Source organism: Drosophila albomicans, chromosome 2R, assembly GCF_009650485.2.
Source record: "Drosophila albomicans strain 15112-1751.03 chromosome 2R, ASM965048v2, whole genome shotgun sequence".
Lineage (NCBI taxonomy): Eukaryota > Metazoa > Arthropoda > Insecta > Diptera > Drosophilidae > Drosophila > Drosophila albomicans.
In genome coordinates, this window is record NC_047631.2 from 28,054,470 (window position 1) to 28,075,795 (window position 21,326).

At 35.5% G+C, this 21,326-nt stretch overlaps 5 protein-coding genes and 1 long non-coding RNA gene across 10 annotated transcripts; all 6 read right to left on the reverse strand.

Annotated features, from left to right (window-relative positions):
• Nucleotides 1-721: 721 nt before the first annotated feature.
• On the reverse strand, nucleotides 722-17,048 carry LOC117573852 (uncharacterized). Of its 3 annotated transcripts, none has more exons than XR_007955443.1 (3): nucleotides 16,846-17,048; nucleotides 1,008-1,756; nucleotides 722-944 (listed from the first exon to the last, which is right to left on the reverse strand). It is a non-coding gene; the product is annotated as an uncharacterized LOC117573852 (long non-coding RNA). The 3 variants fall into 3 exon arrangements; XR_007955444.1 differs by lacking the exon at nucleotides 16,846-17,048 and adding an exon at nucleotides 16,053-16,199; XR_007955442.1 differs by lacking the exon at nucleotides 16,846-17,048 and adding an exon at nucleotides 1,820-1,987.
• LOC117573847 (uncharacterized) lies at nucleotides 2,877-17,575 on the reverse strand. 3 transcript variants are annotated; one of them, XR_007955441.1, is made up of 3 exons: nucleotides 17,547-17,575; nucleotides 7,693-8,483; nucleotides 7,406-7,626 (listed from the first exon to the last, which is right to left on the reverse strand). XR_007955441.1 is itself a non-coding variant. In XM_052007897.1 (2 exons), the coding sequence occupies exons 1-2, from the start codon at nucleotides 8,714-8,716 to the stop codon at nucleotides 2,951-2,953; spliced, it is 369 nt and encodes a 122-aa protein (XP_051863857.1). In that variant the 5' UTR covers nucleotides 8,717-8,748; the 3' UTR covers nucleotides 2,877-2,950. The 3 variants fall into 3 exon arrangements, 2 of the variants coding, with proteins under 2 accessions (XP_051863857.1, XP_034113206.2); XM_052007897.1 differs by lacking the exons at nucleotides 7,406-7,626; nucleotides 7,693-8,483; nucleotides 17,547-17,575 and adding exons at nucleotides 2,877-3,149; nucleotides 8,547-8,748; XM_034257315.2 differs by lacking the exons at nucleotides 7,406-7,626; nucleotides 17,547-17,575 and adding an exon at nucleotides 8,547-8,732 and having other exon boundaries at nucleotides 8,092-8,483.
• LOC117573858 (cystatin-like protein) lies at nucleotides 5,357-5,980 on the reverse strand. Its single transcript, XM_034257331.2, has 2 exons — nucleotides 5,773-5,980; nucleotides 5,357-5,708 (listed from the first exon to the last, which is right to left on the reverse strand). The coding sequence occupies exons 1-2, from the start codon at nucleotides 5,928-5,930 to the stop codon at nucleotides 5,510-5,512; spliced, it is 357 nt and encodes a 118-aa protein (XP_034113222.1). The 5' UTR covers nucleotides 5,931-5,980; the 3' UTR covers nucleotides 5,357-5,509.
• On the reverse strand, nucleotides 6,313-6,973 carry LOC117573854 (uncharacterized). Its single transcript, XM_034257326.2, has 2 exons — nucleotides 6,755-6,973; nucleotides 6,313-6,691 (listed from the first exon to the last, which is right to left on the reverse strand). The coding sequence occupies exons 1-2, from the start codon at nucleotides 6,922-6,924 to the stop codon at nucleotides 6,496-6,498; spliced, it is 366 nt and encodes a 121-aa protein (XP_034113217.1). The 5' UTR covers nucleotides 6,925-6,973; the 3' UTR covers nucleotides 6,313-6,495.
• Nucleotides 9,669-10,320, reverse strand: LOC117574419 (uncharacterized). The gene is made up of 2 exons (XM_052007896.1): nucleotides 10,124-10,320; nucleotides 9,669-10,060 (listed from the first exon to the last, which is right to left on the reverse strand). The coding sequence occupies exons 1-2, from the start codon at nucleotides 10,291-10,293 to the stop codon at nucleotides 9,835-9,837; spliced, it is 396 nt and encodes a 131-aa protein (XP_051863856.1). The 5' UTR covers nucleotides 10,294-10,320; the 3' UTR covers nucleotides 9,669-9,834.
• A 2,857-nt stretch (nucleotides 17,576-20,432) lies between the features above and the next one.
• On the reverse strand, nucleotides 20,433-20,992 carry LOC117573851 (cystatin-like protein). The gene is made up of 2 exons (XM_034257320.2): nucleotides 20,769-20,992; nucleotides 20,433-20,690 (listed from the first exon to the last, which is right to left on the reverse strand). The coding sequence occupies exons 1-2, from the start codon at nucleotides 20,942-20,944 to the stop codon at nucleotides 20,498-20,500; spliced, it is 369 nt and encodes a 122-aa protein (XP_034113211.1). The 5' UTR covers nucleotides 20,945-20,992; the 3' UTR covers nucleotides 20,433-20,497.
• Nucleotides 20,993-21,326: the final 334 nt, after the last annotated feature.

A 21,326-nucleotide genomic window follows, 5' to 3' on the forward strand; every position in this document is an offset into this window, starting at 1 on the left:
CGGTCGGTATGTTCATTAATGAGAATGTGACTTGTAGAACGAATATCTGTTTCACTTCATCAAGTTCAAGGTTTTTCTAGGCATATTAGATTTGTATATAATTTGTATAATTGTTAATAATTTTTATAAGTGAATGCATTAACTTTTACAATTAAAATTAAATACCGGAATTGGACGATATATGTAATAAAACGATTTGCCTAGCTGACTTAGGAGTGATTAGTATTGCAGACTTTTTAAACTAACACCATCGACAATATAAAAAGCCATTTTACCTTTAATTTAAAAAAAAAAACAACCAACATAAGGATCAAAATTTTTCAATTTTTTTAAATCACTATCCTCAACTGTAGATTGACACTTGAAAAAGAGCAAGGCGAAAATAGTCAAAATTTTTATTCAGCAGTAGTCACCAAAACAAAGAGACTGTAAAGCACATCAAGCTCTTAATTTTTCGTTGGTCACTGCAATTTGCTGCACTTTTAATATTGTAGTTTCGATCAATTGCCTACTATAATTCTTTCGTTTCGATTGTGCCGCTGTAACTAGCTATCGAATTTGTATTGCAACTAACTGCAATATTATATTTTGAATATAATAGATTTTATTTAAATAAACTTTAATGTAATTTTGTTATCTATCTTGACAAGTACAAAGTAATTATTAAATTTTGAATAATAGAATTTCTCTGCAGTATAAAATGTAAAAATGTACAAAGCAAAAAAAAAATGACAAATATTCTGGTTTAATAGATCTTCTGAAATTCCAGTTTACCATTACACAGGATCTTAATTTTTTTAATTATTCTCAAAGGCGTTCGAGTATCGATACTCATTTTGACTACACACTGCTTGGGAATTCTTCCAAGAGCCAGATCCACATCGTAAGTATCCTCAGAATAACCAGGAGATTTTAAATTAAAAATCTTACTCACTTTGATCACCCTGCATTGAAAAATTACAAAATTATTATATTTTAATGCTTCAGATTTGCAAGATTTAACTCACCTGTATTCAGGACCTTCATCAACATATATTTCATACAGTGCAATATATAATCTATTAATAGCAGCTTCTCGTTCAGGTCCTGTCAGCTCGCTTGGTTCCGGGAGAATATCAGCGTTTGACACGTAGACGTAGGTTAAAATTGTCAAAAGTAAAAATTTATTAGCGACCATATTTCTGGAGTGTCAGTTGACTGACGTTTGCTTGGGAAACACTCTTCTTTATATAGGAATGCATTTTAAAACATTTTACATAAAGCGTAAATAAATAATTTATAACTATGCAAGATCAATTATAAATTCCCGTATAATAAATGAAGCTGAAAAAATAATAATTCGCTTTATGTCACGAGATATCAAGTACAGCTGAACCTTTTTCACTTTTTCTGAATCTAATTTTATTATTAATCTTGCAAATACAAATTGCTGTAGTGAAGTTTTAAAAACCCAAACCCTTTTTTGCAGTTTAAAACGTATATACCGCAAAATGGAAAAATATATTAGTTCAATAGTTCAATTCATTCGACGACTGATTAATAGTTAATTTCAAATTCCAGTTTCCCATTACACCGGATCGAAATGGTATTACGGACCGTCGTGGGCGGATAATTTTGGATTATGATTTGGACTATACACTTCTTGATAACTCTTCCAACAACCAGATCAACATCGTAGGTATCCACAGAGAAACTATTATTGTCTGAAGGAATACTACTTATTTCATGATTAGTCACCTTATTAACTCTCAACACTCTGTATTGAGAAATTAAAATATTAATATATTTAAATACTTCAGATTCGCAAGATTGAACTCACTTGTATACTGGACCACCTGCAATAGAAACTTTATGCAAACTAGTATATAAACGTTCTACAGCAGCTTCTCGTTCAGGTCCTGTCAGTTCTATCGGTTTGGTGATCGAACTACCGTTTGACACGTAGACGTAGGTTAAAATTGTCAAGAAGAATAATTTTAAAGCGACCATATTGCTGGAGTGTCAGTTGACTGAAGTTTACCTAGGAAACACTATTCTTTATATAGGGATCAATTACAAAACATTTCACAGAAAGCGTAAAATTGTTTATAACTGTGGAAGACAAATTCTAATTTCTAAATCTAATTGTTTATCCCGAATAAGAAATGAAGCGGAAAAATATAATAATTCACTTCATTTCACGAGATATCACGTCTAATAAACGCACTGTTTTGTAAATAATAATAAAAAATACGGTATATATTTATTGAAAAATCACTTGAACTTCAACATTTGTTCTTTTATATATACAATGTATACATTCTTACAGCAGGAATTGACCCGTTCATTCCATTTATTATGCCGAAAGCGTCCCGTTTTCGGTCGGTATGTTCATTAATAAGATTGTGACTTGATCAGTTTCACTTCATCAAGTTCAAGGTTATACTAGGCAGATTAGACTAACGTAAACATTTATTATATTACAATCAACCAAAACTTTATTTTTGCTGTTCTTAGATTTATTTGCATATTGTTAATAATTTGTATAACTGAGTGCATAAACCTTTACAATTAAAATTAAATACCGGAATTGGACGACAAATGCAATAAAACATTTTTCCTAGCTGACTTAGGAATGATTAGTATTACAGACGTTTTAAACCAACACCATAGACAATATAAAGAGCCATTTTACCTTGCATCATCCTATATGTAAATCATTCAATTTAAAATAAAAACAACCAACATAAGGATCAAAATTTCTAAATTTTTCTAAATCACTATCCTCAATTAACTGCAATATTATATTTTTAATAAAATAGATTATATTTAAATAAACTTTAATGTAATTTTGTTATCTATCTTGACAAGTACAAAGTAACTATTAAATTTTGAATAATAGAATTTCTCTGCAGTATAAAATGCAAAAATGTACAAAGCAAAAAAAAAATAACAAATATACTGGTTTAATTCAATAGTTCTTCTGAAATTCTAGTATAAAATTACAAAAGATCTTAATTTTATTAATTGGTTTGGAAGGCGATCGAGTATCGATACTCTTTTTGACTACACACGCCTTGGGAACTCTGCCAACAGCCAGACCCGTATTGTAAATATCCTCAGAATAACCAGAAGATTTTATATTAAAAACCTTACGCACGTTCAACACCCTACATTGAAAAATTACAAAATTATTATATTTGAATGCTTCAGATTTGCAAGATTTAACTCACTTGTATACTGGACCTTCATCAAGATATACTTCATGCAGTATAGTATATAATCTATCAATAGCAGCTTCTCGTTCAGGTCCTGTCAGCTCGGTTTGAATCGGGACAAGAGCGTTTGACACGTAAACGTAGGTTAAAATTGTCAAAAGTAAAAATTTATTAGCGACCATATTGCTGGAGTGTCACTTGACTGAAGTTTACCTAGGAAACACTATTCTTTATATAGGGATCCATTACAAATCATTTCGCGGAAAGCGTAAAATTGTTTATAACTGTGGAAGACAAATTCTAATTTCCAAATCTAATTGTTTATCCCGTATAAGATATGAAACGGAAAAATGTAACAATTCGCTTTATGTCACGAGATATTAAAGCACGAGCAATTAAAGCACCAATCTGTAAATAATAATAATAAAATAAATAAGAACACGATTTAGATTTGTTTGAATGAAGCAATATATAATTTTTTATGGAAAATCCATACTATGTCTTCGATATGACTTATGTGTCGGCATTGTTCATTTACGGTAGGAATCGTTCCGAATTCCGTTCTGAATCTTCTATCGAACTGTAGTTTGCTTTTATAGGCATGCACTCAGCGTAACCAATATTAATAATAGCTATTACAATTTTATAATGTAATTTTGATTTTTATCTAGACAAGTACAAATTAATTTAATATCCCATCGATTTTCTCTATAGTTTAAAACGTTCAATTCAGATGACAATGCTCAGTAGTCGGTTTCAAATTCTAGGGTTCCATCACAAGAGATCTTAATGTTTATACCGCTCCCCGGTTTCCAAGGTCGAGACCAAACTTTGACTTGACACTGCTCGAGAGTTCTCGGATCTCCAACAAACAAATCCACATCGTAAGTATCCAACGAACCAAAATGTATTTCATTAGTCACCGCACCAAAATACGACACACTGCATTGAGAAATGCAAAATATAAATATATTTGAGTGATTTAGATTCACATGATTTAACTCACTTGTATTTAGGACCACCAACAGCAGCTACATAGCGTAGAGCATGTGAAAACCTAGTTTTAGCAGCTTGATGTTCATGTCCTTTCAGTTCTCTCGATTTCCCGTTTGACAAATTGACAAGTGTGAAAGCGATCAGGAATAATAATTTTAATCCGACCATTTTATTATAAGTTTGCAGTTTGCCATGAAAGTAAATGTTGTAGTTTCTAGCTATATTCTTTATATGCATTATTAAACATATTAAGTAAATTGTAATAATGTTAATTGTTTATAACTGTGCGAAACAAATTCTAATTTACAAATCTAATTGCTTGTTCCTTATAAGAAATGAAGCGAAAAAAATATAATAATATCAAAATATATAAAGATATCAAAGCACATGACCAAGCAATATAATTTTATTGAAAAACCACATAAACTTTAACATTTTTCCTTTGATGTTTATGTTTTCCGATACCATGTTTTCGATAATACTTATGTGTCGGTATAGTCCCGTTTACAGCAGGAATTGTGCCGTTTTTAACAGCTGACATATATGCCAGAAGCGTCCCGTTTATGGTCGATGGGTTCATCTTTGAGAGTGTGGAGCGAATATCAGTTTCATTAGTAGCAAAGTCAAGGATTTTCTAGGCAGATTAGACTAACGAAAACATTTATTATATTGTAAACGACAAAAACTCTATATTTTTGGGATTTTAGATTTATTAATAATATTTTTTATTAAATGTGTTCATTTTTGCTTCGCTTTCACTTTAAATACTGAAATTTGATGGTATGCCATTAAACATTTTTCTTAGTTGGCTTAGGCGTGGTTACTATTGCAGACTTTCGATTTACGCCATCGACAATATAAAGAGCCATTTCACCTTGCATCATCCTGCATAAAACAACTTAAATGATTAAAGTGAGCAAAAAAGCGGACTATATTTACTCAGATCTGCTGACATAAGGATCAAATTTTCCCAATTCTTCCATAGAACTATCCTTAGCTATAGCTCGATACTTGGCGCAGATCATAGCTAGAATAACCAAAAGATATAAGAACTTTAAACCGTACATTTTTGGCGAGAACTGAATCTTCTATCGAACTGTAGTCTGCTTTTATAGGCATGCACTAAATGTAACAAATACTAATAATAACTATTAAAAAAATGCTTAATGTTATTTTGATTTTTATCTGGACAAGTACAAATTATTGTAGTGAAGTTTTGACAATTATAGGCCATAGATTATCTATACAGTTTAAAACGTAACAATATATACAATAAAAAAGGCAAAAACTATTGTTTCAATTCAGATGACGAATGCTCAGTAGTCGGTTTCAAATTCTAGGGTTCCATCACATGAGATCTTAATGTTTATACCGCTCCCCGGTTTCCATGGTCGAGACCAAATTTTCACTTGACACTGCTGAACAGGTTTAGGTGTTCCAATAAACAAATCCACATCGTAAATATCCAACGAACCAAAACGTATTTCATTAGACACCGCACCAATAGACGACACTCTGCATTGAGAAATGCAAAAAAGTAATAAATTTGAGTAATTTAAATTCCCATGATTTAACTTACTTGTATTTCGGACCACCAACAGCAGCTACATAACGCAGAGCATGTAAAAACCTAGTTTTAGCCGCATAATGTTCATGTCCTTTCAGTAATCTCGGTTTCCCGTTTGACAAGTTGACAAGTGTGAAAATGGTCAAAAATAATAATTTTATTGCGACCATTTTTTTATAATGTTAGTGATCTGAGGCTTGTCTTGAAAATAGATATAAGAATATAGTCTCTAGCTAAAAATGCATTATTAAATATAATATATTAATTAAATCGTAAAAATGTAAATAGTTTATAACTGTGCGAAACTAATTCTAATTTCCAAATCTAATTGTTTGTCCCGTATAAGAAATGAAGCTGAATAATATAATAATTTGCTGCATTAAAGCATAGCAATGCTTTAATTATAATATTTACCAAAAATGAGAATGCAGTTAAAACTTCAAATCGTACATTTTTAAAAATCCCCAAATCTTCTATGAAGCTTTTAAACTTGTTTTATACTATATCGACATATCAAATATACCCTTTAGAATATTTCAGTATTTTTCTGTATATATTATTAGAATATTGTTTTATTGAAAATTAGTAGCGGGTATCTCACAGTCGAGCACACTTGATGGTAGCTTTCTTCTTTGTTTTGAATGTAATTTTGTTATTTAAATTGACAGTTATCACCATAGTGATACACAACATATATGAATATATAAAAAAATAAGAAATCTATTGGAAGATTGATCAGAAATCCTTTTCAAATTGCAGGTTTTTATCACAAACGATTTTAATGCCTTTGACGATCCACGGTGTCCATGGTCGAGTCCAGATTTTGACTTTGCACGGCCTGACAGTTCCTTCATAAAATAGATCCACATTGTAAGTATCCACAGATAAATTAGAAACTTCTTTATTAGTCACCGAATACACAATCTTTAATCTGCATTGAGAAATGAAAATAATAATATATTTGAATTCTTAAGACTCACATAATTTAACTCACTTAAATTCAGGACCATCTTCATCAATTACCTTTTTCAAGGCAGTCTTTAACATATTTTCAGCAGCTGCATATTGAGCTCCTCTCAGTGGTTCCGGTTCCTTAGGAATAACACCTCTTAACGAGTTAGAAAGTGTGAAAACGGTCAAAAATAATAATTTTATTGCGACCATTTTATTCTAATGTTTGTTGACTGAAGTTTGCCTTGGAAATAAATGTCATAGTATCTTGCGATATTCTATATATATGGATGCATTATTAAACATCTTATGTAAATCCTAAATATATATGTATATAGTTCATAACTGTGCGAAACAAATTCTAATTTCCAAATCTAATTGTTTGTCCCGTGTTGGAAATGAAGCTGGCAAATATAAAAATTTGCTTTATGTAACGAGATATCAAAAATCGTGCAATTAAAGAAATACTCTGTGTATACTCTATGGTATATTTGAAACGTAGTTCTATATCGATATACCAAGTATAGCCTTCATAATAATTGGTATGTTCTTTTGGTATATTCTTAGAATTATATTGAAAATAATTACCAGGTCGAGCACCGTCAAGTGACGGTAGCTTTTTGTCTTTTATATAACTTTTTATTTAAAACGACAAGTGTTACTGTAGTGATACATATATCAAAAGAAAGAAATATATATTGGTGTAGTTCAAATGAAGATCAGTATTTCGCTTCATATTCAAGTTTTCTATTACACACGATCCTAATGCTTATGATGCTTCCCGGTTTCAATGGTCGAGTCCTGATTTTGACTTCGCACTGCTTGACAGTGCCTTTATTAATCAGTTTCACATCGTAAGTATCCACAGATAAACCAGAAACTATTTTATTAGTCACCGAAAGAACATTCTTTACTCTGCATTGAGAAATAATAATTATATATTTTTTGATATATTATATATTTTCACAAAATTTGACTCACTTGTATTCAGGACCACCTGCAATAAATACCTTCTGTAGACCATTATTTAACCTAGCTATAGCAGCTTCGCGTTGAGCTCCTATCAGTAGTTTTGGTACCTCAAGAATAACACCGTTTGACAAGTTGACAAGTGTGAAAACGGTCAAAAATAATAATTTAATTGCGACCATTTTATTATGTTTGTTGACTGAAGTTTACGTTGAAAATAAATTTCGTAGTTTCTAGCTATATTTTATATACGAATGCATTATTAAACATATTAAATAAATCGTAAATAAATTGTTTAAAATGGTGCGAAACAAATTGTAATTTTCAAATCGAATTGTTTGTTCGTTAAGAAATGAAGCTGAAAATATAATAATTCGCTTTATGTCACGAGATATCAAGTACCGCTGAACCTTTTTCACTTTTTCTGAATCTAATTTTATTATTAATCTTGCAAATACAAATGGCTGTAGTAAAGTTTTGAAAATAATAACCCAAACCCTTTTTTGCAGTTTAAAACGTATATACCACAAAATGGAAAAATATATTAGTTCAATAGTTCAATTCATTCGACGACTGCTCAATAGTTCATACTATATTCCGGTTTCCCATTACACACTATCGAAATCCAAGTACGGACCTTCGTGGGCGGATAAAATTGGATTTGGTTTCGGATTTCGACTATACACTTCTTGATAACTCTTCCAACAACCAGATCAACATCGTAGGTATCCACAGATAAATGAAAATCTACTGGAGGATAGCTACTCATTTTATGATTAGTCACCTTATTAACTCTCAACACTCTGTATTGATAAATTAAAATATTAATATATTTAAATACTTCAGATTCGCAAGATTGAACTCACTTGTATACTGGACCTCCTGCAAGAACAACTTTATGCAGACCAGTATATAAACGTTCTACAGCAGCTTCTCGTTCAGGTCCTGTCAGTTCTATCGGTTTGGTGATCGTATTACCGTTTGACACGTAGACGTAGGTTAAAATTGTCAAGAAGAATAATTTTAAAGCGACCATATTGCTGGAGTGTCACTTGACTGAAGTTTACGTAGGAAACACTATTCTTTATATAGGGATGCATTATGAAACATTTTACATAAAGCGTAAATAAAGAGTTTATAACTGTGCAAGATCAATTCTAAATTCCCGTATAAGATATGAAGCTGAAAATATGTATAATAATATGCAGTATGTCACGAAATATCAAAGCACGTGCAATCAAAGTCCTACACTGTAAATAATAATAATAATAATAATAATAATAATAATACAAAATAAGAACAAAATTGAGATTTGTTTGTAAATAATAATAAAAAAAAATTGAATGCGGTTTTGAATTTTTTGGATCAAGCAATATATAAATTTATTGAAGAATCACTTAAACTTTAACATTTTTTCTATGATGTTTATGTTTTCGGATATGATGTCTTCGATATGACTTATGTATCGGCATAGTCCCGTTTGCAGCAGAAATCGTTCCGTTTACAGCAGGTGCCTTATGTCTTAGAAATGTACCGCTGTCCATGCTGTAAAGCTGGGTATCACGAACAGTGATCAGTGCAGGAAATGTAACGAGCCCGGGGTTAAGGAAACACTCGAGCATCTTCTCTGTAGATGCCCAGCGTTATCCCGACCCCGGTTGAAATACCTTAATTCGCCGTGCCACAACGATCTTCGGGACGTTTTACGGCTACCTCCTAGGATGCTGCTGGCTTTTGCCAAAAATGCATCCATACTGCGCGATTTCTTAGACGTAGATAAGCTACCGGTACAGCTACGGAACTCCACTGGTCTATGCTTTGCCCCGTACAGGGGCAGCCGGTCCTACCTAAACCTAATCGTAAATAAATTGTTTAAACTTGTGCGAAACAAATTCTAATTTCCAAATCTAATTGTTTGTCCGTTAAGAGCTGAAGCTGAAAATATAATAATTCGCTTTATGTCACGATATATCAAGTACAGCTGAACCTTTTTCACTTTTTCTGAATCTAATTTTATTATTAATCTTGCAAATACAAATGGCTGTAGTAAAGTTTTGAAAATAATAACCCAAACCCTTTTTTGCAGTTTAAAACGTATATACCACAAAATGGAAAAATATATTAGTTCAATAGTTCAATTCATTCGACGACTGCTCAATAGTTCATACTATATTCCGGTTTCCCATTACACACTATCGAAATCCAAGTACGGACCTTCGTGGGCGGATAAAATTGGATTTGGTTTCGGATTTCGACTATACACTTCTTGATAACTCTTCCAACAACCAGATCAACATCGTAGGTATCCACAGATAAATGAAAATCTACTGGAGGATAGCTACTCATTTTATGATTAGTCACCTTATTAACTCTCAACACTCTGTATTGATAAATTAAAATATTAATATATTTAAATACTTCAGATTCGCAAGATTGAACTCACTTGTATACTGGACCTCCTGCAAGAACAACTTTATGCAGACCAGTATATAAACGTTCTACAGCAGCTTCTCGTTCAGGTCCTGTCAGTTCTATCGGTTTGGTGATCGTACTACCGTTTGACACGTAAACGTAGGTTAAAATTGTCAAGAAGAATAATTTTAAAGCGGCCATATTGTTGGAGTGTCACTTGACTGAAGTTTACCTAGGAAACACTATTCTTTATATAGGGATGCATTATGAAACATTTTACATAAAGCGTAAATAAATAGTTTATAACTGTGCGAGATCAATTCTAAATTCCCGTATAAGATATGAAGCTGAAAATATAATAATTTGCAGTATGTCACGAGATATCAAAGCACGTGCAATCAATCCTACACTCTAAATAATAATAATAATAATGATACAAAATATGAACAAAATTGAGATTTGTTTGTAAATAATAATTTAAAAAAATTGAATGCGGTTTTGAATTTTTTGGATCAAGCAATATATAAATTTATTGAAGAATCACTTAAACTTTAACATTTTTCTATGATGTTTATGTTTTCGGATATGATGTCTTCGATATGACTTATGTATCAGCATAGTTTTGTTTGCAGCAGGAATAGTTCCATTTACAGCAGGTGCCTTATGTCTTAGAAATGTACCGCATCTTCGACGAGAGTACCTGTTATGATGTCTGAATCTCCAATATCGACCTCCTCCTCGAATAGCTGCAACTTCGCAATGCGCGACACACACGAGAGCAAAAATTAACAAAGAGAATTATTTTTCTTTAAATGTAATTTTGTTATTTAAATTGACAAGTGTTACTGTAGTGCGACATATGTATATCATAAAAAAGGAAAAAATATATTGGTGTAGTTCAAATGAAGATCAGTAGTTCGCTTCATATTCTAGTTTTCTATTACACACGATCCTAATGCTTATGATGCTCCCCGATTTCAATGGTCGAGTCTTGATTTTGACTTCGCACTGCTTGACAGTGCCTTTCAGATTCACATCGTAAATATCCACAGATAATCCAGAAACTATTTTATTAGTCATCGAAAGAAGATTCTTTACTCTGGATTGAGAAATAATAATTATATATATTTTTATATTTTAAGCTGAACTTTGTTCACCTTTTCTGAATCTAATTTTGTTATTAATCTTGCAAATACAAATTGCTGTATTGAAGTTTTGAAAATAATATCCCAAAGCTTTTCTGTGCGGTTTAATGGTATTTTGCTTTGCCTTAAGTTTATTGATTACTATACACTTATATTTAAAACTAAAAAGATGATCGGGAGATGAAAGCGGCAAAGACTCTGCAGTGGCGGCGGACGAAGCTGACGAAAACTAATTGAGGGGAGAGTGTGTCTCCTGGAGATGTACTCCCGTAATATCGATACTCGCGTGAGTTATCGAGTTTTGTTGATCACGAGAACTGAAAGGGGTTGCCACAGTACCCCCCTCCTAGAGTTCCAGTTGGGAAAGATACTTTGCTGGGAATCTGATTTGTCGTCCTGATCTTGACACTTTCTCGAGTGTCTGAGCAGTTGGCGCTGTCGTCTGCTCCTGTGTTGGAGGCGGTACGTCTTTGAAGATGTAAGCTGGTTTAAGTCGATCGATGGAAACCTTGTTTTCCTTTGTGTGGCCCTTGAGTGTAAAATATTTGTCGTGTTTTGTTACCACTTCGAAAGGACCCTCGTAGTTTGCTTCCAACGGGGTTTTCACTCGATCCACTCGAACGAAGACGTGGGTACAATGGTTTAGGTCCGGGTGGACAAATTCTTGCGGTGTATGATGGTGCACTGGCTTAGTGGTTGGCAGTTGAGACATGGTTTTTTGAAGAGCCTCGGTGAACTCGGACTCAGTGTGTTTTTGTGTGCTCGGTGCAAAAAATCCGCCTGGCACCCGTAGTGTGGTGCCATAAACCATTTCCGCAGGGCTCAGCCCGATGTCGCTTTTGATTGTTGTGCGTAGGCCGAGTAGGATTAGATGCAGGGAACTACTCCAGTTGATTGGATCGACGCATTTTAAAGCAGCTTTTAACGTTCTGTGCCAGCGTTCGATCATACCATTGGCTTGTGGGTGGTACGCCGTCGTCCGCAGGTGCTTAAAACCACAAATTTTGGAAAGCTCTTGGAATAATGTAGACTCGAATTGTCGACCCAGATCGGTTGTGATGTGAAGAGGAATACCGTACTGAGCGAACCAGCCCGATATCAGTGCGTTGGCTACAGATTTTGCTGTGATGTCTACTAAAGGAATTGCTGCGGGCCATCGTGAGAATCGATCGATACACGTGAGGCAGTATCGGTATCCGTTCGATGAAGGCAGCGGGCCGACTATGTCGATATTTATGTGTTCGAAACGGGTGTCGCTGGCGGTGTACTCTCCTAGTGGCGATTTGGTGTGACGTTGGATTTTGGCCTTCTGGCACGGGATACAAGAGCGTACGATTTTAGCGACATCCTTCGCCATGCGGGGCCAAACGTAGTGTTTTCCGACCAACTTGTTTGTTGCCTTAACTCCCGGATGGCTCAGCGAATGTAGGGCCTCAACCACGGTTTGGCGTAGGCATTTGGGCACAAACGGACGTGTATGGTTATTGGCGACGTGGCAGTACAATTGTTTGTTTGAGCCTGCAAGAGACAATTTTGTTAGTGAGATGGGTTTTTCGGCGTCAGACTTGAGTAGCGATTGTAGTTCCGCATCGTTTTCCTGTTCCAGTGCCATCTCGTCGAAGTTTATGTGTTTGATGGCATCGATGCGTGAGATCAGCCACGTTGTTTTCTTCTCCAGAGATGTGCCGGATATCGGTGCTGAATTGGCTGATAAAATCCAGTTGCCGAGCGCGTCGAGGTGATGCTTTCTCGCTGTTTTGACTGAAGGCGTACATAAGCGGCTTGTGGTCGGTGAAAATAACGAAATTCCTGCCCTCCAGTGCGTACTTGAAGTGCAAAACGGCCTGATAGATGGCAGTCAGTTCTCTATCGTAGGTGCTGTACTTCTTTTGCGTCGATGTGAATTTCCTGGAGAAGAATCCCAGTGGTTGTGTCTGCCCGTTGATGACCTGATGTACTACGGCTCCCATAGCGTCGTCGGACGCGTCGGTGGTTAGAGTTAATTGTGAGTTTGGTGCCATGTAATTCAACAACGTAGCGTTTGCAAGCTCGTTCTTGCAGGCGGTGAATGCGTAGTCGGCTTCTGTAGACCAAAGTATCGGGGTTTTGTCGTTCTTTTTATTGCCTTGGATCAGCGTCTGGAGTATGTGCTGGTTCTCGGCTGCTCGTGGGATAAACGGCCTATAGAAATTAATCATACCCAGAAACTTTTTTAGGTCTTTAGCGATAAGCGGTTTTTTAAAATGCCGTATGGCTTCCACTTTGGCTTCGGATGGTTTTAAGCCGTGCTGACTGATGTCGTGTCCCAGGAATGTAAGTTGTGTCTTACCGAATTGGCACTTCTCAAAGTTTACGGTGAGATGTGCCTTCCGAAGGCGGTCGAGGATTGTGCGGAGGTGCGTCTCGTGCTGCGCCTCGGATTCTGAAGCGATCAAAATGTCGTCGATGTAAGCAAAAACGAAGTCGAGGCCTTGTATGACGTTGTTTATGTGACGTTGAAAAGTTTGCGCTGCGTTGCGCAGACCGAACGTCATGAACAAGAATTCGAATAGCCCAAAAGGCGTGATAATTGCTGTTTTGGGAATATCTTGTGGTTCGACAGGAATCTGGTGATATGCTTTTTGCAGGTCGATTTTCGAAAATATCTTCTTACCGTATAAGATGCTCGTTACATCCAGTATGTACGGAATAGGATATCGATCCGGCACGGTTACGTTGTTCAGTGCTCGGTAGTCGCCGCACGGACGCCACTCTCCATTTGCTTTCTTTACCAGGTGCAAAGGGCTGGACCAGTTGCTATTTGAGGGACGGCATATTCCTTTCTCGATGAGGTAGGAGAACTCGGATTGTGCAGCTTTGAGTTTGTCGGGCGCTAGTCGTCGGGCGCGGGCGTGAGTAGGCGGCCCGTTGGTCGAGATGAAGTGCGTTACTTCGGATGTTGCTGGCAGCCGGTTCGAGTTGATCGTTGCGAGATCGCGATATTCGTGAAGCAATGTAGCGTATTGGTTACTCGTGTCGTAGGATAAAACCGCGTTGATTTTACGTTGGGGCGCGTGACATTTTGATTCCAGCAGCGTAGCCCGATCGATGAGTTTGCGTCGTTTCATATCGACGAGTAAGTCAAAATGTTGAAGAAAGTCGGATCCGATGATAGCGCAGTTGACGTCAGCTATCACGAAAGTCCACACGAAGTTTCGTCGCAATCCCAGTGACAATGCTATGCGTTTTTCTCCATAGGTTTGTATTTTCGTGCCATTGGCGGCGAAAAGAAGCTTTGGAGTGAGCATAGTTTTTGCGTTTTTGCAGGGTGGCATCACTGAAATGTCGGCGCCGGTATCGATGAGAAACTGTGTTTTGGAGAAATTGTCGTTGATGGCGAGGCGGGCAATTGTGTTGTGGTCTTCTTCGAATTTGTCCGCCGAATCCGAAGATTGATTTAGTTTTTTGGTTCGGATGCAAAAGAGCATGGTTGGCGACATTTCTTGGCGGCGTTACCAAATTTGCTGTGGTACCAACACATGTCTCCAGCTATGACGCTGTTGCGATCCGTTCGCAAGCTGTTCTTGCGAGAAAGGTTTCTGGAGAGCGCGTTGATTTGTTGTTCGATGCGGTCTAGACGATCGTCGGAAACGGCGCTGCTGGTTGGCGCCGACTTGGCGTCGATGGTGCGTACCTGATGAAAATCACCGACTTCCATCACTTTATCTGCCAACTTAGCTAAGTTTGCTAGGCTGGCGTCCGATGCTTGCAAGATCGCTTGCACTTGTGTTGGTAAGCGCTGCAGCCACAGTGCTTTCAGAAAAGATTCTTGAACTTTGTTTGCGGCTAGTGCGTTTAACTCGTTGAGCAGTTGCGTGGGGCGCTTGTCACCAAGGTCGGTCTCCGATATTAACTTCTGGATTTTCTTTTGTTCGCTTTCGCAGAAGCGTTCCAGGATGCACGATTTCAAATTTTCGTACTTGCCTGTGCGTGGTTGGTTGACGATGGCGTCGGCAATTCGGGCCAACACCGGTGCTTCGATTGACGCTAGGATTGTGTTAAATTTCGTTTCGTCCGAGGTTATTCCCGCCAGAACGAATTGGGCTTCGATTTGCGATAGCCATAATTCTGGGTGTTCGGGCCAAAACGGCGGTATTTTCACAGCTACACGGTTGATAACTGCGTCAACACCGTGAGTAACGGTATCGTGAAAAACCTCGGCGTCGTCTTGTGGGGCGTCGTTGTTTGCCATTGTAAGCACCAGTACTCGTGTGTATATAGTGATCACGTCGGGGTCACCAATTTGCTTTGCCTTAAGTTTATTGATTACTATACACTTATATTTAAAACTAAAAAGATGATCGGGAGATGAAAGCGGCAAAGACTCTGCAGTGGCGGCGGACGAAGCTGACGAAAACTAATTGAGGGGAGAGTGTGTCTCCTGGAGATGTACTCCCGTAATATCGATACTCGCGTGAGTTATCGAGTTTTGTTGATCACGAGAACTGAAAGGGGTTGCCACAGTATATATCACAAAAAGGAAAAATATATTAGTTCAATAATTCAATTCAAGTAGTCCATTTCAAATTCCAGTTTCCCATTACATATGATCGAAATGCTATTATCGCCCGCCGTGGGCGGATAATGGATTGTGATTCTGACTATACACTGCTTGACAATTCTCCCAACAATCAGATCCACATCGTAGGTATCCACAGGTGCATTAACAATTATTCTTTGATTAGTCACCTTATTAACTCTCAACACTCTGTATTGAGAAATTACAATATTTATATATTTAACATAAATACTTCAGATTCGCAAGATTGAACTCACTTGTATTGAGGACCACCGGCAATAGAAACTTTATGCAGACCAGTATATAAACGTTCTACAGCAGCTTCTCGTAAGGCTCCTGTCAGTTCTATCGGCATCCCGATCATTATACCGTTTGACACGTAGACGTAGGTTAAAATTGTCAAGAAGAATAATTTTAAAGCGGCCATATTGTTAGAGTGTCACTTTACTGAAGTTTACCTAGGAAACACTATTCTTTATATAGGGATGCATTATGAAACATTTTACATAAAGCGTAAATAATTAGTTTATAACTGTGCGAGATCAATTCTAAATTCCCGTATAAGATATGAAGCTAAAAATATAATAATTCGATTTATATCACGAGATATCAAGTACAGTTGAACTTTTTCACTTTTTCTGAATCTAATTTTATTATTAATCTTGCAAATACAAATTAATGTAGTGAAGTTTTGATAATAACCCAAAGCTTTTCTGTGCGGTTTAAAGGTATATACCACAAAATGGAAAAATATATTAGTTCAATAGTTCAATTCATTCGACGACTGCTCAATAGTCCAATCTAAATTCCAGTTTCCCATTACACTCTATCGAAATCCAATTACGGCCCGTCGTGGGCGGATAATAGATTCCGATTCTGACTATACACTGCTTGACAATTCTTCCAACAACCAGATCCACATCGTAGATATAAACAGGTGCATAAACAATTAGACTATTTTTAGTCACCTTATTAACTCTCAACACTCTGTATTGATAAATTAAAATATTAATATATTTAAATACTTCAGATTCGCAAGATTGAACTCACTTGTATACTGGACCACCTGAAATAGAAACTTTATGCAGACCAGTATATAAATGTTCTACAGCAGCTTCTCGTTCAGGTCCTGTCAGTTCTTTCGGTCTCCGGATCATAACACCGTTTGACACGTAGACGTAGGTTAAAATTGTCAAGAAGAATAATTTTAAAGCGGCCATATTGTTTGAGTGTCACTTGACTGAAGTTTACCTAGGAAACACTATTCTTTATATAGGGATGCATTATGAAACATTTTACATAAAGCGTAAATAAAGAGTTTATAACTGTGCGAGATCAATTCTAAATTCCAGTATAAGATTTGAAGCTGAAAATATAATAATTTGCAGTATGTCACGAGATATCAAAGCACGTGCAATCAAAGTCCTACACTGTATAATAATAATAATACAAAATAAGAACAAAATTGAGATTTGTTTGTAAATAATAATAAAAAAAAAATTGAAAGCGGTTGAGAATTTTTTGGATCAAGCAATATATAAATTTATTGAAGAATCACTTAAACTTTAACATTTTTCTATGATGTTTATGTTTTCGGATATGATGTCTTCGATATGACTTATGTATCGGCATAGTTCTGTTTGCAGCAGATATCGTTCCATTTACAGCAGGTGCCTTATGTCTTAGAAATGTACCGTATCTTCGACCAGAATACCTGTTTAAATACTTCAGATTCGCAAGATTGAAATCACTTGTATACTGGACCACCGGCAATAGAAACTTTATGCAGACCACTATATAAACGTTCTACAGCAGCTTCTCGTTTAGGTCCTGTCAGTTCTATCGGCATCCCGATCATAACACCGTTTGACACGTAGACGTAGGTTAAAATTTTCAAGAAAAATAATTTTAAAGCGGCCATATTGTTTGAGTGTCACTTGACTGAAGTTTACGTAGGAAACACTATTCTTTATATAGGGATGCATTATGAAACATGTTATAAAAAGCGTAAAAAAAGAGTTTATAACTGTGCAAGATCAATTCTTAATTCCCGTATAAGATATGAAGCTGAAAAGATAAAAATTTGCTTTATGTCACGAGATATCAAGTACAGTTGAACCTTTTCACTTTTGCTGAATCTAATTGTATTATTAATCTTGCAAATACAAATTGATGTAGTGAAGTTTTGAAAATAATAACCAAAAGCTTTTCTGTGCAGTTTAAAGGTATATACCACAAAATGGAAAAATATATTAGTTCAATAGTTCAATTCATTCGACGACTGCTCAATAGTTCAATCTAAATTCCACTCTTCCATTACGCTCTATCGAAATCCAATTACGGCCCATCGTGGGCGGATAATAGATTCCGTTTCTGACTATATATTGCAGGACAGTTCTTCCAACAACCAGATCCACATCGTAGATATATTTAGGTGCATAAACAATTCGACTATTGTTAGTCACCTTATTAACTCTCAACACTCTGTATTGAGAAATTGCAATATTAATATATTTAAATACTTCAGATTCGCAAGATTGAACTCACTTGTATACTGGACCACCTGAAATAGAAACTTTATGCAGACCAGTATATAAATGTTCTACAGCAGCTTCTCGTTCAGGTCCTGTCAGTTCTTTCGGTTCCTCGACTATAATACCTTTTGACACGTAGACGTAGGTTAAAATTGTCAAGAAAAATAATTTTAAAGCGGCCATATTGTTAGAGTGTCACTTGACTGAAGTTTACGTAGGAAACACTATTCTTTATATAGGGATGCATTATGAAACATTTTACATAAAGCGTAAATAAATAGTTTATAACTGTGCAAGATCAATTCTAAATTCCCGTATAAGATATGAAGCTGAAAATATGTATTATATAATAATATGCAATATGTCACGAGATATCAAAGCACGTGCAATTAAAGTCCTACACTGTAAATAATAATAATAATAATAATACAAAATAAGAACAAAATTGAGATTTGTTTGTAAATAATAATAATAAAAATTTGAATGCGGTTTTTGGATCAAGCATACATAAATTTATTGAAAAATCATTTAAAATTTAACATTTGTTCTATGATGTTTATGTTTTCGGATATGATGTCTTCGATATGACTTCTGTATCGGCATAGTTCCATTTACAGCAGGAATAGTTCCATTTACAGCAGGAATAGTTCCATTTACATCAGGAATAGTTACATTTACAGCAGGAATAGTTCCGTTTACAGGAAGAATCGTTCCGTTTACAGCAGGAATAGTTCCGTTTACAGCAGGAATAGTTCCATTTACAGCAGGAATAGTTCCGTTTACCGCAGGTGCCTTATGTCTTAGAAACGTACCGTATCTTCGACCAGGGTATCTGTTGCGGTGCCTAAATCTCCAATGTCGACGGTATCCCCTAAAAGCTGTTCCTTCGCAAAGCGCGACACACACGAGAGCAAAGATTAACAAATAGAATAATTTTATAGCGCGCATTATTCTATGTTGAAGCTGTACCAAATATTTTCTTTGAATTAAAAGCCCCGCGACAAAGCAATAATATTTATACACTTTCTTCAAAGTAAATATGTATTTCATGAAGTGAACACAAATTTCTCTGGTAGCCAAATAAAAGCTTTAAGAAACTGATAAGAATTATTATATATGTATTAAAAAAAATAATTAGGTCATCGCATTGCTTATGTAGTCACGATTTTTAAAAAACAAAGAACAAATAATACGCTGTTAAATTTAAGGCCAAATAAAAAGCATGTTTTGTTCAAAAAATTTTAATTTAAATGAATTTGAAATTTTTGTTTAAACGGTATTTCGAGTTGGAATTGCCGTTATCAAAGTAACTTCTAGCTCATCAGAAAAGCTTTCCTCATCGACAATTAAAAGGCCTTCATTGGACTCACTAGACAAAAAACATATATAGTACATATAATTTCGAACTGATAGTAATGATGTTTATAATTTACTCATTAAAAGAATTATGTATTAGGGCTAAAGAATTGTCCACAGCTGCAGCCCAATTTCCATTACAGATCAGTGCAAGAACGACAAGAAGATATATAAATTGCATTCCTTCCATTTTGTTATTTAGAACTGAGTTGACTAGCGAACTTCTATCAGCTTTTATATAGGCATACACAAAAAGAATATTAAATATTAACATTTTGCATGGCATTTTGCAATTCATTAAGTTGTCATCTGCATTATCGAAAATGAAATGTCAGTTGTCATATCGAAAAAAACAAATCTATACAAATTACAGCTCTATGAATAGAAGTACAGCACTATGAATAATAGTTCCGGTTCTTCAATAGTTCCAGTTATCGTTAGCTCAAAATCTATATGAATCACACTATAAATATCGCTTTAAATGGGACTTGGTTATAGTTCCAGTTCCACTTGACATCGCATGATCGTTGTTTGTCATGCTCATGATCGTTGTTAAAATGCTATAAATACAAATACTGTGACTTTAAGTGACTTTATAAAAGTTTCCGCAGTCACTTTAGTTACTCAGCTCAAAGTAGGGATTATAAACCACAGATGAATCAGACATCAACTCAGCATTATATACGTACATATGTATATAAGTACAATATGGAAACAGACTCTGAGAAATAATCAACTCAAATAGAATTACGTTCAAGATTGAAATCAATTTTATTGAAGTAGCTGTTGCATCACATCATCCGATTATTTGTTTACCAGGTAGAATCAACCTTCTCGTCACCCTCACACTCGACCGTTACGTTGGTGCCGTTCTCCTTGAGCCAGGGCTGAGACCAGACCTTAACTGTGCACTGCTTGGAAGCGCCCGATTTGTCCAATTCCACGGTGTAGGTCTCGAGGGAACCAGAAACCACCTGAGTTGTCACCTTGATCACCTTAATAGCTCTATGTGAATAGAAAAACAAACATAAAGACAATAAGTTCATTTTGTTTATCTACTATGATTGATATAATATCACTCACTTGTAGCTGGGTCCATCGCCGGTAGACAGCTTAGCCAAAACTACATCTAAGTTCTCAATAGCCTTCTGTAGGTCATCTCCTTGCAGTTCAGTGTGACCACCAAGAATTTGTCCGTCACAGAGCGACACACAGACAACTGCGAAGAGTGTCAAGTAGAAAAACTTTGAACCGATCATTTTGTATAGTTTCAGCTTGAGCGAAGGTAGCTTTGGAACTGAATGCGCAACGCCACAGCAGTCGTATTTATACGCATCGCACTCATTCAGTCTGTCCGCTCTCGCTCTCTCTCTATCTCTCTTTTGCAATATATGTACATATGTATTCGATCGATTCTGAATATATTTTAGATTCTCTTCACCCTGGCAATACGGGAAACGTATATATTTAAATATTCAGTCAATTACTATTAATTAACGAAGAAATTCAGTTCATCAATAAAACGGCATTATATATTTTAATGTTTTTATTAATTAACAACATAATCTTGACACTGGGTTAGTAGGTTTGATTACATTTATAAAAAAGCACACACAATAAAAATGTATTAGATTACAATAG

Coding starts and splice junctions, on each gene's coding strand:
- LOC117573858 (XM_034257331.2), bottom strand. CDS start 5,930: ATGGTCGCAATAAAATTATTATTTTTGACCATTTTCACACTTGTCAAC. Junction 5,709..5,772: donor GTTGGTGGTCCGAAATACAA/GTAAGTTAAATC, acceptor TTCTCAATGCAG/AGTGTCGTCTATTGGTGCGG.
- LOC117573854 (XM_034257326.2), bottom strand. CDS start 6,924: ATGGTCGCAATAAAATTATTATTTTTGACCGTTTTCACACTTTCTAAC. Junction 6,692..6,754: donor GAAGATGGTCCTGAATTTAA/GTGAGTTAAATT, acceptor TTCTCAATGCAG/ATTAAAGATTGTGTATTCGG.
- LOC117573847 (XM_034257315.2), bottom strand. CDS start 8,716: ATGGTCGCTTTAAAATTATTCTTCTTGACAATTTTAACCTACGTCTAC. Junction 8,484..8,546: donor GCAGGAGGTCCAGTATACAA/GTGAGTTCAATC, acceptor TTATCAATACAG/AGTGTTGAGAGTTAATAAGG.
- LOC117574419 (XM_052007896.1), bottom strand. CDS start 10,293: ATGGCCGCTTTAAAATTATTCTTCTTGACAATTTTAACCTACGTTTAC. Junction 10,061..10,123: donor GCAGGAGGTCCAGTATACAA/GTGAGTTCAATC, acceptor TTATCAATACAG/AGTGTTGAGAGTTAATAAGG.
- LOC117573851 (XM_034257320.2), bottom strand. CDS start 20,944: ATGATCGGTTCAAAGTTTTTCTACTTGACACTCTTCGCAGTTGTCTGT. Junction 20,691..20,768: donor GGCGATGGACCCAGCTACAA/GTGAGTGATATT, acceptor CTATTCACATAG/AGCTATTAAGGTGATCAAGG.